The sequence below is a fragment of the Lepidochelys kempii genome, chromosome 1 (genome assembly GCF_965140265.1).
Source record: "Lepidochelys kempii isolate rLepKem1 chromosome 1, rLepKem1.hap2, whole genome shotgun sequence".
Classification (NCBI taxonomy): Eukaryota; Metazoa; Chordata; order Testudines; family Cheloniidae; genus Lepidochelys; species Lepidochelys kempii.
Window position 1 is genome coordinate 241,872,405 of NC_133256.1, and position 15,411 is coordinate 241,887,815.

Here is a 15,411-nt window from a genome sequence, read left to right on the forward strand (position 1 = left end):
CAATCAAAATCTTCTGAATGCACTTACAAAACTGAGTTTTGTCAGATCACTTTCCCCAACAAAACCCAGACTTGACAAATATAAACAACAAGAAGACAGGAAAGTAGAAGAGGAAGAAAGAACAGATGCTCTTTTTAACGGTCCACTGTTAGCTGGCTGGTGACTGTTGCCAGCTGCAGGCTGGAGTTGTGGCTGTCTCCTCGGATATGCAGAGTTCTCTAGCACATCTGAGGTCAGGTTGTAAAGGCTAGATCAGAGATGAAATCCTACAGCCTGACAGTTTCCTCCTCTCTCCCAGGGGAAGGAGACAATGCAGATAGCCTCACATGAGCAAAAAACAAACAAACAAACCCACAAATGTATGACCGGTTTTTGTACATTGATAATATTTGATAAACACTACGACCTAAGGTTGAATAAGTTAAACACCCTAAGTTGGAGCAGAAAGTTAGAGGAAGCAAAATTAAAAAAAAAAAAAAAAAAAAAGAGAGACACAAGACAAACTGCCCTTTTCAAGTTATTCTGGGTTTTATACTTCTCAGTCCATCAACTTAGAACTACTATGCTGCTCACAGCTGTCTTTTCCAGAGAGCTCCACTAGTCTTTTAACCCAAACATTTTAAATCAAAACAAAAACAACCTTGAGCAGTCTCAAAGCATATCAACTAGAAACCAGCTCTCAAAACACGGTTCTCAAACATATTGGGTCCTTTCTAGCATGATTTTTAGTTAAATGATTTTAGACTTTTCCCAAGTGTTCCAAGGCCCTTTCATCTATTATATTCTCTCTCTGTGGGGTCAGCCATGTTGGTTGGTCTGTTGACACCACAGACCCAGGTGGGAGTACAGAATGATTCATCTATACATCCACCTCCCCAAAAAGCCTCTGGTGTAGCTCCTAAGGGACAGCTAAGAAGCTCAACAGAAGCACCTGCATCCCCCTCCCCATGGAATGGTTTACTGGGGTGGGATGGGGTTGTTTCTCTCTCAAGAGAGAGAGACAGCTGGTGGTGGGTGTTATATACACAGGCAAATGCCTCAGAAGTTGGGGCAGCCTTGCCAACAGGGGGAAAAACAATGCTCTGTAAAAATAGTATAAGCAGAACAGGTAGCAATGTTTGTAGTTAAGATTGCCTAACATTTTCTATTATAAGATCTTGTTTTCAGTTGCTTATAACTTTATCAAGTTTAACTGTTTAGACTTAAATTTTCTGTCAGGTGTCTGCTTCAGGCTGAATGTTTTGGGAAAGTTTCAGAATAAATGGTTAAATGGTTCAGACTAGGAGAAAAATATATTGTTTTGCCCATTTTAAATTTTTTTCTTACAACTGTTTTGTTGAGAAGTACTAGTGCCTCCATACATTGGAGCAGGGAATTGAAATTGGCAGGGGTGACCTTTGTGTCAGAAATGTGTGTTTTGCTGTCCCTGTGAAAAAACACCTATATTTGACCAAGGTATAAGCCTTTCAAAAAAGTCTCCATACGCACATAGTCAGTAGAGACCTGTTAGAATTTGGCAGCTACATTCTGCGAAGATTCCATCTCAGAGAATTCCATCTATCCTGAGCGTGCTCCAGCCTAGGATGTGGGGGGCTGAGTAGGACTACGCCTTCAATTGCTGTTCCTGGCTGCAAGGTGACTGGGACCCAGTGTGGGGAGACAGAGACTGGATGAGGAGCTGGAGTAGTGTTGTGAGGGAGACTGGGACTGGCTAGGTGAGGACCCCTGCCTTATTCAGTGCACAGGATGGATGGCGCTTTGGGGAGGCATCAGGACTGTGTAGTGAAGAAAGTTGTTGTCTACAGGCCCCTGCCTCCTGTGTTGCAGAAGTTGGTAGGTTAGTGGGTTTGGGGCCATATGTTGAACCATATCCTAGCTTTTGAGCAATTGATAGAATCCCATGAAATTTTTGTTATTTTAAAAATATTTTTTCATTTACTTTTGAATTTCATATTATTTTGTTTTATCCTGCTCACAGGGGGCTAGATGGCACTGGAGGCGGGGGTAGGGTCCTACCCATAGGAGTTGTGTGGGAGGTAGGTTGACCAGATAGCAAGTGTGAAAAATCAGGAGAGGGCATGGGGAGGGGGGGGTAATAGGTGCCTATATAAGACAAAGCCCCCAAATATTCTTACTGTCCCTATAAAATTGGGACATCTGGTCACTCTAGTGGGAGGCCTTAGAGGAGATGGAGTTGCAGAGGGACTCACCCTGTAGCCCTGAGGGACAAGAGCGATAGGAGCCACAGTTGTGGGATGAGTTTTTCATTTTTATGAATTCTCTTTCATTTTATGTCACATTTGCAAAAAACATGAAGCTCTAGTGATTGATTTAGCAACCTTACCGTTCTCTAATGTAGCTTTTTGTGTGTAATGGGATAGAGGTCAAGGGACTATGTGTGACATGCCACAGGTGAGCTCAGATGGTTAGTCATCTACTAGAACTCTTGAGGTCTCTACTTGCTTGTCTGATTGAGAGCTGTTAGCAGTCCTACTTTGCTTCCCACTTGACACCCTTTGATCTACACTGAAGGGAAGGAGAGAGGAGATGGAGCCCATGAGTGTCCCGTTATCCACCAGGACCTCTCTCTCTAGGCTGATCTTACTCTGGGAGAGGACTTGGGGGTGAAAAGAAAAGGAGTACTTCTGGCACCTCAGAGACTAACCAATGTATTTGAGCATGAGCTTTCGTGAGCCACAGCTCACTTCATCGGATGCATACCGTGGAAACTGCAGCAGACATTATATATGCACAGAGATCATGAAACAATACCTCCTCCCACCCCACTGTCCTGCTGGTAATAGCTTATCTAAAGTGATCATCAAGTTGGGCCATTTCCAGCACAAATCCAGGTTTTCTCACCCCCCAACCCCCATACACACACAAACTCACTCTCCTGCTGGTAATAGCTCATCCAAAGTGACCACTCTCCCTTCAATGTGCATGGTAATCAAGGTGGGCCATGTCCAGCACAAATCCAGGCTTTCTCACCCCCCCCCCTTTTTATTCTGGGGACACACACACACACACAAACTCACTCTCCTGCTGGCAATAGCTCATCCAAACTGACCACTCTCCAAGTTTAAATCCAAGTTTAACCAGAACGTCGGGGGGGGGGGGATAGGAAAAAACAAGGGGAAATAGGCTACCTTGCATAATGACTTAGCCACTCCCAGTCTCTATTTAAGCCTAAATTAATAGTATCCAATTTGCAAATGAATTCCAATTCAGCAGTTTCTCGCTAGAGTCTGGATTTGAAGTTTTTTTGTTTTAAGATAGCGACCTTCATGTCTGTGATTGCGTGACCAGAGAGATTGAAGTGTTCTCCGACTGCTTTATGAATGTTATAATTCTTGACATCTAATTTGTGTCCATTTATTCTTTTATGTAGAGACTGTCCAGTTTGACCAATGTACATGGGAGAGGGGCATTGCTGGCACATGATGGCATATATCACATTGGTGGATGTGCAGGTGAACGAGCCTCTGATAGTGTGGCTGATGTGATTAGGCCCTGTGATGGTGTCCCCTGAATAGATATGTGGGCACAGCTGGCAACGGGTTTTGTTGCAAGGATAGGTTCCTGGGTGAGTGGTTCTGTTGTGTGGTATGTGGTTGCTGGTGAGTATTTGCTTTAGTTTGGGGGGCTGTCTGTAGGCAAGGACTGGCCTGTCTCCCAAGATTCGTGAGAGTGTTGGGTCATCCTTCAGGATAGGTTGTAGATCCTTAATAATGCATTGGAGGGGTTTTAGTTGGGGGCTGAAGGTGACGGCTCGTGGCGTTCTGTTATTTTCTTTGTTAGGCCTGTCCTGTAGTAGGTGACTTCTGGGAACTCTTCTGGCTCTATAAATCTGTTTCTTCACTTCCGCAGGTGGGTATTGTAGTTGTAAGTAGGTAACCTATTTCCCCTTGTTTTTTCCTACTCCCCCCCCACACACGTTCTTGTTAAACCCTGGATTTGTGCTGGAAATGGCCCACCTTGATTATCATACACATTGTAAGGAGAGTGATCACTTTAGATAAGCTACTACCAACAGGAGAGTGGGTTTGGGGGGGAGGGGGGAGCGGTAGGGAGAAAACCTGGATTTGTGCTGGAAATGGCCCAACTTGATTATCAAGCACATTGTAAGGAGAGTGATCACTTTAGATAAGCTATTACCAGCAGGAGAGTGGGGTGGGGGGAGAGAAAACCTTTTGTAGTGGTAAACACCCATTTTTTCCATGGTTTGTTTGTATAAAAAGATCTTCTGTACTTTCCACAGTATGCATCCGATGAAGTGAGCTGTAGCTCATGAAAGTTTATGTTAAAATAAATTGGTTAGTCTCTAAGGTGGCACAAGTACTCCTTTTCTTTTTGCGAATACAGACTAACACGGCTGTTACTCTGAAACCTAAGAATATGTAGAGAAGAGAAGGACCACTAGTTGTTATGAAGGCCGATGCATACTGTTGCTGGTATAGTATTTGGGGATAGAGTGAAAATTAGAAACAGGTGAGTTTATACATATTTTAAAGAGAGGCACAGAGTTTCAGATCAACTTTTGTCACTTGCAAGGACTGCAGAGTTAGTCTTAGTTGATAATAATCTCTTCACCAATTTTTGAATTTTCAGAGTTGCACACATTTACTTTTTCAGCTTTAAAAATAACCTGAGGCTTATCTGTGCATGGCAAACTCAAATACCTGAACTTTAAAAACTGAAACTTTCTCTGTGGTTACTCACTGCTGAAGACCAGTTTCCTGACATTTTTAATGGAAAAATGGACTAAATTAAAAAATTATAAACTACTGAAAAATTCCTTCTGCTGTGTGCAGCACAGAACTTCTAATTTGAGGGATATTTTATTATTTAAATGACTGATACACTATAATGGCATACTGGCCTTTTAAGGCCAGAGGACGTAGTTATCCTGTTCCATGTGCCCAGGAGGCCTTGAAGTCATCATTTGGGAAGAGGAAGTTGGTTCTAGGGAAGTCACTTTCTGAGAGAGGGAAAGTGTAGGAAAAGAGTCCAGATTACTGTTCCTTTAACAGCCCTTAGACCAGGAGCCTTGTAGAGTAGGCAAGACAAGGCTCTTCTTTCTTCCAGCTGGCACAGACAGGTGTTTGAGATAACCTGGGAAGGGTCAAGGAGTGCTCAGGTGATTGGGGGTGCAGGTGACTCAAAAAAGAGGGGCCAAGCCCAGTCAGGGAAAGAGCCATTGAAGCTAGTTGCTAAGGAAAAAGTTCAGCCTTAGTGCCCTGCCCAGCTTGAAGGAGAACTACAGAAGGGAAGGCTAGGGTTAAAAGCAAAACACCCAACACTAGGAAGTGGGGGACGCTGTGAAAGCCCCTGAACTTAAGGGGACAAGAGTTGGAAGCTAGGGAGGCCAGGACATAAAGAACACAGTCCCTTGCAGGAGGGCTGTGAAATCCTGGACTTAAAGAAGGGCCAAAGCAGCTCTTTAGAGAGGTGGATGGTGCTTTTTGCCAGAAGCTGGGAATGAACAACAGGGCATGGATCACTTTACGATTATCTGTTCTGTTAATTTCCTCTGGGGCACCTGGCACTGGCTACTGTCAGAAGACAGGATGCTGGGCTAGATGGACCTTTGGTCTGACCCAGTATGGCCATTCTCATGTTCTTCTTAATAAATTAGACCCTGGGAGAGTGGGCATATTACCCTAAATACTTCTTGCTATGCGTAAATTATTTCTGGGGACCTGTCACAGGGTCCGCACAGGCTTTCACCTCCTCATGCCTGTGCCGGCCAGTCAAATAAAGAGTCCCAACACCTTCTTTGGTGCTTCACCCTTGTGTCTTTATTTACAATGCAACCATGTAGTCCCTTTTATTCCCCCAACAGCTATCCCAATTCAGACCCTTCCCAGGGTCTCCTGGCCCGTGAAGCGCCTTGCCTTTGCTGAGGAGACAGAGCTGTAAACCTCCTATCCCCTCCCAGGCTAGCCTCCTAACTTAGCATTTCTCCAGGGCTTTTATAGCCCTTCCCTTCTTCAGCCCAGCTGCCGCTACTTAGCTGTGAGCTGGCCCTCATTAGGGCCTGCAGCTGGGCTTTCTGCTGGCTGCCTGGGCCCCTGCACCTGGCTTCCCTACCAGAAAGCAGGGCTTAGCCAGCATTTTGGCAGGGCATTCAAGGGGTTTTACCCCTACCCTTCCACAGGACCACAGAGGGAAACTGAGGCAGCACCTCTGCAGTGCCACCCCAGGCCACGAAGGGGCACCCGGGAGTGACACCCATTTATATATACAATCAGTACAACAGGATTGTTGGATAATGACATAGATGTACTTTTTGAGGTTTTACTGCATAATTTAATAGCTGTATGTGCTTAATGCACTTTTTGAAAGCGTATGAGTAATCAGTAGAGAGAGAGGAGTAATTGTTGCCTTTTGTTTTTCTTAAGTATCTACAAAATAAGATAACTAAAGTCACTAAAAGATCATGAAATGAAAAAGTTCTAGGAATTTAAGATTGTTCAGATTACACCTATAGGGCCAAATTGCAGCGATAGGTTTGGTGCAGCCAAATGTAGCTCCTGTTGTCTTCAGTGGGAGATGCAGCTGCTGATGGTGGTGCTGAATGGTCAGTTGATTGTTTCCAGTAAGTCTGTTAATCACCCCTTTCTGTTTATAAAGGTTCCTAACTTTTGTTTTTCTTTGACTACGAGCTACCTTTGCAACTTTACTTTTTTTGATGCTGTAATGAATTTGAACAAAAGTGTTGTCAAGCTTGCAATGAACAGAGATATTAGCAATGTTCGGCCTCAAACTTCTAGATGCTTCAAAAAGCAAGCCTTGCAAAATTAAACTAAAACTTGTGGTCAGGATGCGCTGCAACCAGATAACACGTTGTGCTCACTCCTATGTAGTAAAGATAAATTATGCCCCCGGGCATAATTTATCAAACCCGCATTAACCACATTTAAGACAATTGGCTACAAGAAAATAAGTAAGCATAACTTCTACAATTAAAGCGACTATACTAACCACACTGACAATTTGGCCCACCCTGATTGGTTGGTCTATTTTAAAAACACGGCCAACCAATAAGATAAAAAGGACAAAGGGACAGGACTAAGTGTGTGTGTTTAAATCTGACCCACGCCCCCTGAACCGAAGGGACGTGCACTTCTCAACTGTCTGTATCTGGCCAATGCAAAAAATGGCCGACTGAAGGGTAACGTATTTTCAGACGAATGCAGGGTAAGATTATGGAGTAAAGAAGTCTGGTTGCTCGAGCTGAATTGATCTTAGTTGTATCAATACTGTAGTGTTAAAAATAGTGGTAAGTGACTGGTGAATAATAACTTTACACGTACTTGTGCTTGTCTTCAGTGAGTGCATGTGGCGTTGTTACTTGACGAATAATAACTTTACATGTACTTGTGCTTGTCTTCAGTATAACTTGCCATTTTTATTAATCCTTATTCAGTGCTGGTCTTTACTCTTTCTTAAAACCTTTTTTGAGGAATAATTAGTAGTTTTAATTTCTCTTATATGGGCACTACTCAACCTCATTACATCTCTGTTGGGTGGTGGGAAGTAGCAACCACCCAGGGCACAATTAGGGCCCTGATGCGTGTCTCCTTCTTCCAACATCTCTGTACGGTGTCAGAAGTGGGATTGTAAAATCTGGGATAAGGGGACACGGTCAGACACTGTAACCTGTCTGCCCTGAGACCCATAAGCCTCTAAAGACCCTGCGGTATAGTTTCTATGCGGGTGCCTTTCAGACAATTGCCTGCCGAACTGTGGTAAAAGCAGTCAAAGACTCGGGTGACACACACTAGCTAATAAAGGGACGCGGTTTGGATTTTAAAATTTGGCCTTGGGACTTGATCCCAAAAGACATCATGGCATAATATATTAAAGGAACGCAAAACCCAGGAGTCAATGTTCCCAGACGTATGGTTATACCTGCCAGTGTCCCTTTTCGTTGTCGAATTACTGGTTTTAGACTCTCAGGTCACAGTTAGTGAACCTTTTGTGTTCCTACCTTCCAATTTCTACCTAATGGCAACTTTTTGCTGCCATAATCTTACCTTCTTGCTGCTATTCCCTTAAGAAGGATCCCATTCCCTCAGTGTCATAGGCCATTGTGCCGTCCCTTTGATCTACAGTGATAGCGTCACTGTCAGCACAAGTTACAGAAATTGTCTTGTGCTGGGGTTAATCTTGTCACTGTGAATTTACTTTCTCCCCAAGTGTTATAAATTCTGTCTTGCACTATTAGTAAGTTTTAAAATTGTAAAATTCCATGGCTGGTCCACAATTGTAAGGTTTTATTTCCCCCTGTGGTATTTGATGATTAGCTAAATAAGTTTAGGGTCCAATCCAGGAGTCATTGTTGCCTGGATTTTTTCTGGCCTTTGTTTTTTGTTGGAGTAGTCTGTTGTCTTCTTAAACACTATTTCTGTTCCCGGAACCGAAAATATCTTCATAGGAAATTTAACAATCTGGTTCTTCCATTAGTAGAACTGACATCAGAAGCTCAAGCTCCTGTCTTTGAAAGGACATCAGTGTAAATGTCAGTCAGTAGTCCAAGCAGTAGTCCAGCAGCAAAACAAAATAAATCACCAGCAAAAGGAGAAAGATTCTCTTCAGAACCAGGCACTCCAGGATAGCCTTCATGTACAGACTCTTCTTTTTCAAAGTATTAATCTTGTTTTGTCAAGTGCTGTTAGTAAGTCAAACCCTTGTAAAAATGCTTCTGCTTGGGAAAAAGATTATAGGAAAGGGCCTTTATTTGGGGCCATTTGTGGCCCCGTGCGTGTTAAAAAACATTGTAATGCTCAGGTAAAGTGTCTGATGTGTAAGGAATGGCTCTACCTTAAAAAATCCTTAATCAATAACACATATTCTAAGGAAGCAATAATAGCAAATAGCTGTGTAGGTATTCCTCAAAAATTCACTAAAACATCATTCTTATGATCAGTCACATGCTCAATGCGCAGTCAGTCGGTCGTATTTTGGCCAACCGAAAGTATAGCTTGCGTCATTCGGTCTTACTGTTATCATTTCCAATTGGGCACTGTCATCAATTCTACATGGATTCGGTATATAGTACACTTAATTCTGTTAAGCTCCAGGTGCACCTGCCTACTCCCCTGCGGGTGTCCAAATCAGAGGAAATTGTCCAAAAATTCTCTAAAATTGACTTAGCAATAATTCGGCTAGGCAATGTTATGTCCGCAATTCTCAATGTCTCACAGAAACGTTACCAGAAGCTTACCCTGGTAATTCCTCCCTCTACTCAATCTAAGGATATGATAATAATCCCATGGTTAAAAAAAATAGAAAGATTTGTCTGCATAATCCAGCAAGATGTTAAAAAAAAAAAACGGCCCACCAGGTAATTGGAATCCCTAAAAAATTGTTACATATTGTGGAGCAGTGGGGTCCACACATTCTTCTGGGATTCTTAGTGTGTTTTACCATAGTTATTTCTGGGGCTTTAATGTTTGCCTGCATTCGCTATTTGCCCCGTTATAAAGGAATATACTCAGATAAATGTTGTTTTTGCTAAACTGGAAGTTTAGGCCTCGGGGGTGTGTGATTAATTTGAACAAAAGTATTGTCAAGCTTGCAATGAACGAAAGTATTACCAATGTTAGGCCTCAAACTTCCAGATGCTTCAAAAAGCAAGCCTTGCAAAATTAAACTAAAACGTGTGGTCAGGATGCGCTGCAACCAGATAACACGTTGTGCGGACTCCTATGTAGTAAAGATAAGGTATGCCCCCATGACATAACTTATCAAACCCGCGTTAACCACATTTAAGACAATTGGCTACAAGAAAATAAGTAAGCATAACTTCTACAATTAAAGCGACTATGCTAACCACACTGACAATTTGGCCCACCCTGATTGGTTGGTCTGTTTTAAAAACATGGCCACCAGATAAGATAAAAAGTACAAAGGCACAGGACTAAGTGTGTGTGTTTAAATCTGACCCATACCCCCTGAACCGAAGGGACGTGCACTTCTCGACTGTCTGTACCTGGCCAATGCAAAAAACGGCTGACTGAAGGGTAACGTATTTTTGGACGAATGTAGGGTAAGATTATGGAGTAAAGAAGTCTGGTTGCTCAAGCTAAATTAATCTTAGTTGTATCGATACTGTAGTGTTAAAAATAGTGGTAAGTGACTGGTGAATAATAATTTTACACATACTTATGCTTGTCTTCAGCGAGTGCATGTGAAGTTGTTCATTAGCTACTTGATGAATAACAACTTTACATGTGCTTGTGCTTGTCTTCAGCACATACTTGCAATTTATATTAATCCTTATTCAGTGCTGGTCTTTACTCTTTCTTTATTTTGTCTGTGCTGTCTTTATAGCTGAAAATCATTAAAGAATAATTTTTAAGGAATAAGTATTAGTTTTAATTTCTCTTATATGGACACTACTCAACCTCATTACATCTGTGTTGGGTGGTGGGAAGCAGCAACCACCCAGGGCACAATTAGGGCCCTGATGCATGTCTCCTTCTTCCAACATTTCCGCAGTTGCATTTGTTTATACCCATTTTATAGATGGGTAAACTGAGCCACAGGGAGGGCAATCTGCTGCTAGCTCCCTGTCACCCTGGGCAAAGCTGGAACTTGAATCCACAGTCTTGACTCTTCTCCCTCTAGCCAATACTCTTTAGCTTATAGCTAAGAATGACGTATGAGCGGGAACTACTTTGATACCTTTGGTAAGAGGCACAGTATAAGCCAGTCAAGAGTCAAGCAGCACCAAGTGGACCTCACCCCCCACCTTGCAAAACCGAAAGGTGCCTAGAACACCACTGAGACTTCAGGCCCCATTTTGGATCAGTACAATCATCATGGGATAATCCCAAGGAGCAAGAGAAGGTAAAAATCTGAGCAGAGAAATTACTATTGGGGGCAGGAGGCAACTACAGTTGCCCGTTTTGGTTGGACGTATCCCTGGAGGTTCCATCACATGCGATAGTCTTTTATACCTGCAGACTCCAGGACAATCCTGGAGGGTTGGCAACCACGGAAGCAACTGTTTTCAACCAGCCGGGGGGGCGCGGGCCCCTCTCAGCCCGACCGGCCACACTCTGGCTGGAGGAGAAGGGGCCCTGGGACTGAGGTGAGGGAGCGGGGGCGGGGGGGCCGGTAGGAGTCGAGTTCGGGGCGGGGCTCTGGGCGGTACTAGAAAGGAGGGGCTCTGTGGGGGTGATGGGGACGGGTCAAGTCGCTCCCTTGCATTCGCCCAGACAATGGGGGAAATGGAATGTCGCCACCGGAAGGGAATCCTGCCGTCTCTTCACACATTCCTCCGCGCCGGAAGTGGATGCGGCTGCCGCCGTGGCCGGTCTCAAGGGCAGAGAGCGGACTCTAGAGCGGGGGTGTGTTCGGATCGCTACGCCCGGGCAAGGGTGCGAGGCGGCAGGTTCCGAGCGTCCTGCGGCGGTCAGGGACTTTTTACCGGGTTGTAGGCGGAGGGATACCGTGTCCTTCACTTCCGGCGGAGGGATTTTCTCAGTACACGTAACTTCCGGCTGAGCCAGAGTCAGAGGAGGAGGGGGAAAAAATCCCCCCCCCCCCCGAAGGGGAAACAAAAACAAACGGGAGGCGCCGCCGCGGCGGGTACCTGAGACCCCGGCCTGGCTAGCGAGACTGGGCCCCTCCTCCAGCTTCCTGCCCGGCTGCAGCTGGGGCCCGTAGGATGCGGCTCAGCCCCCGGCCCGGCTGGCCCCGGCTGTGACCCGTCCTCGGTAGCGGAGGAGAAGGAGCCCGTAGCCCCCGCCTGTTCCTGCGGAGCCGGTGCCCACCGCCCCCCCTCCCCCTCCCCAGGGCCGCCATGTCGGGGGGCGGCGGCGGCGGGTCGCGCTACGCGGCGGAGTTCGTGCCCCCGCCCGAGTGCCCAGTATTCGAGCCCAGCTGGGAGGAGTTCAGCGACCCGCTCGGCTTCATCGGCCGGATCCGCGGCCTGGCTGAGAAAACCGGCATCTGCAAGATCCGGCCCCCCAAGGTACCGGGCGGAGGGGGGACTGGTCACGCCCACGAGCAGAAGGGGCTTGAGGTGACCCTGGGGGGGGGGGGGGAGACGGGCCCTCAGGGGTCCCGTTTCCTAGGATCTCTCCCTAGTGGGTGTGACAGGCCCCGAGGGCACCTCCCCGCAGCCCCGGGGCTTTGCTCAGCCTCCGGAGGCGGCTCCCGGTTCTCCGGCTTCCTGAGGGCGGGAGCAGCTACGGACACTCCGGCATTTGCACTGCCGCCTGGGCGAAGCTGGCCTGTGGGTGCCTGACCACCCCACAGATGATACTTGGGAGCTACTTTCGCCGCTGTGTGCGATGTGAAAAGCAGATGAAGTAACGTTCTCCCCTCCCCCCGGAAAAAAAAACATGGCTGGGGTTTAAAGCCCTTCCGCCTGTGTCGCCTTTCGGGTAGCAGATCAGTAAACTATCGTGTCTGTGTCAGGGACACGCAGTTTCTATGTATTTTTTTTGAGCCTCAGAAACAGAGTTGTGATAAGTCCATGGATGCATTAATACTGGTGAATACTTGTTTTCATTGCTGATGTCAGAAACTTCACTGAGCTCTGTTACTCTTCAAAACATCATTTGTTTGGATCTTAAACTTGCAAAGGTGGCTCAGGTGAAAACTGTAGTTTATTCTTTAGGGGGAAGAAGGATTTTCCATTCTAAGATACTACTGTGTATAAACATATTTCTGTAATTATCATTAGAACTATCAGTGATCTGTTTGCAAACAGGAAATTTGGTATTTGTGTATTGTAGTTTAAAAAATTAAAGCCTAAAATCTAGGTCAGAGTGGCCAGATTATGCTTGCAGCATTATTTTATGACAGTTTGCCCTGCAGAGGCTTCTGGTAAATGCAGCTGCAGCAGCAGCTTCTCAGTAGAATTTACTTGGAACAATTTCACATTACAACACAATTCTTAAGTGCAGACAAGAATAAATCAACTTTAAAATAGAGTAGCAAAAATAAAAAGATTAAAATGGTTGAGGGAGGAAGGAGAGGAGAACCCACAGAGCTGGTGTAGCAGTGAACTTAATAGTGGCAGAAGCTATTGCTTACATTTTGTGTTCCTCAGGCTTTTTCCTTCTGTTCTCTGTGATTTGCTGGAATCTGCTTAGTTTGCTTTGTGACATGGTGAAAGCTTGACTTCCAGGGAGTTACCCTTTCTAAACTAAGCAGAGTCCTTTGGCTTGATTGTGGAATCCAGGAGATCTGAAGAAACCGGTCAAGATTCTGTCCAGTAAAACAGCTTGTGATTTCTTTGCAGTTGAACTCTTGGTTTTGGCCTTGTATGGTTGATTAGCAGGTTGCATTGCAGTGATCTTCAAATTGAACAGTCAGGTTCAGTTTAAAATCTGCAGTAATGATTAGATGGAACACTTTACGTTCAGCTTACGTATTCATTACTTCTCTGTGTTATTTTATGTTGTGCATATTTTAAATTGTGAATATCTTCTCATTTTATTGTAGATATGCTGTATAATTTATTAAATGTTTCTTAAAGTACTAGAAAATGTATTGTGCTTCCTTGGAGTTAACACCAAATTTGAGAAACAAAGTTGGGTTGCACTATGTTTTTTTTTTCTGCCCGTTAGACTTTTTTGGCCTGAGATGCTCTAAGATCCCATTTATGAGGGTTAAATTTCTGACTGTCATATTCTCATCTTTATTACATGTCTAGCTCCCTTCATGTCCATATGTGCCAACATCCCTGCCTCAAGCGCTGTAGTTTATTTGAAGTTAGTTGCTTTTATTAGTTAGACTTTGAAATAGCCAGGGTTTACAGACCTTTTTTTAAAAAGTCCTGCAAAGTGGTAGCCCTACCATATGGTTCTGTCCTTGAAAGCCTCCACTATGTTCTAACTCAGTCTAAGGTAATATCAATCTAAATATTTTAAGCTATGATATAGTTTATATTTCTACTTTCATGGGCTCTGTATTGAGGCAACTTAATAGCTTTTCCTTACTCCTAACTCAAATATTGGGAGAAGCTCATTAATTATGAAGTTGTTGTGCTTTTCTAAAATGGAAAGTTCTCAGACAGATTAGAATACTAAAAAATCCTTGATTTGCTCTTTCTGTGATCAGCTGATGATTTGCACAGTTTTGAAATTCTCAGGAGACATTTTTTTGCATTTGTGGGAGAAGTTATGATACAATCCTTATATCAGACACAGTAAAATCTCTCTCTCTCTCTCTCTGTTTAGGACTGGCAGCCTCCATTTGCATGTGAAGTACAAAGTTTTCGTTTTACCCCACGAGTCCAGCGCTTGAATGAACTGGAGGTGAGCTTTTGCACCATTGACATAATTTTGTATTCACACACAAAGCAATATAGGTCTCCTTGCTTGAGTTTTGCATCTTGACTGGTTTCTGGATTGGTAGACTTTAATATCCCACAGACCACATGAGTGCTTACAATTGGCACTAGCAGAGTTTGGATAAAGTAACTCTCAGACTTTGAGATCTGGTTTTTATTTTATTATTCAAAATAATCACAAGAAGTTTTTTATACTAGGCTGAAAACATTTAAAATGAATGCCAAGGACCATCTTGTGTAGTAAGAGTAGCTAGTGTTTAGCCCTCAGAACTCCCCGCTGTTTTTTTCATAAGGTGTTTGTTGCTGTTCTTAATCCCCAAATTGCCTAATTTTTAACCACTTTGATAATATCTCTTAAATCTTTAAAACAAAAAACCAGCAAAAACCCCACCACTAACAGTTCATTTTATTGGTCTATCCAGATGGTTAGAGTACTCACCAGGGATGTGGGATACCCCCAGTTCAAGTCCTCCCACCATGTGAGTGGGAGAAGGGATTTGAACAGGGATTGGCCACCTCTCAGCTATGTGCCCTAACCACTGGCCTATAGGATATTCCCCCCCCCAAGCTGCTTGCAAAAAAATACCAACCAAAAAACAATGTAGGTGCCTAATGCCAAAAGAGTGTTTGCAGCTGAGAATCCCAAACAAATTGAGGTGCCTCTCTGTAGCTGGAATTAGGTGTTGAACTCCTGGAGAGTGGCAGGGCTGAGGACACACCCCTCATCTGGGCATCTACCATTGGCTAGCTTGGGCAAGGAGCCACTCAGTGTTCACTTTTGTGAATACTGTTCTGAAGTGCCTATATTCCTCCATATTTAAGCCTCTCACTGCCAGATGCTGGGACTGCTTGACAGGGGATGGATCACTTGATAATTGCCCTGTTCTGTTCATTCCCTTTGAAGCATCTGGCACTGCCCATTATTGGAAGATGGTACTGGGGTAAGTGGACCACTGACCCAGAATGGCGTTCTTATGTACATACTTGTTGTATGGGAAGTCTGAGTATCTAACCCAGGCTTTGTGAATCCCAGTGATTTTCTAGACACCTGAAAGTTAGGCGAGGTGATGCTGAGCATCACCATGCTCAGA

At 44.4% G+C, this 15,411-nt stretch overlaps 1 protein-coding gene across 8 annotated transcripts in view; it reads left to right on the forward strand.

The window, feature by feature from the left end:
- Positions 1–11,218: 11,218 nt before the first annotated feature.
- KDM5A (lysine demethylase 5A) overlaps positions 11,219–15,411 on the forward strand; it is a 95,194-nt gene continuing 91,001 nt past the window's right edge. For 3 of the 8 annotated variants that reach the window (XM_073320852.1, XM_073320910.1, XM_073320871.1), the window contains exons 1-2: positions 11,220–11,989; positions 14,208–14,285. In XM_073320852.1, the coding sequence (XP_073176953.1) occupies positions 11,819–11,989; positions 14,208–14,285 (249 nt within the window). In that variant the 5' untranslated portion in view covers positions 11,220–11,818. Of the gene's footprint in view, positions 11,990–12,359; positions 12,616–14,207; positions 14,286–15,411 lie in introns of those variants that run through there. The other 5 variants (XM_073320879.1, XM_073320901.1, XR_012155918.1 and 2 more) reach the window with 4 other exon arrangements.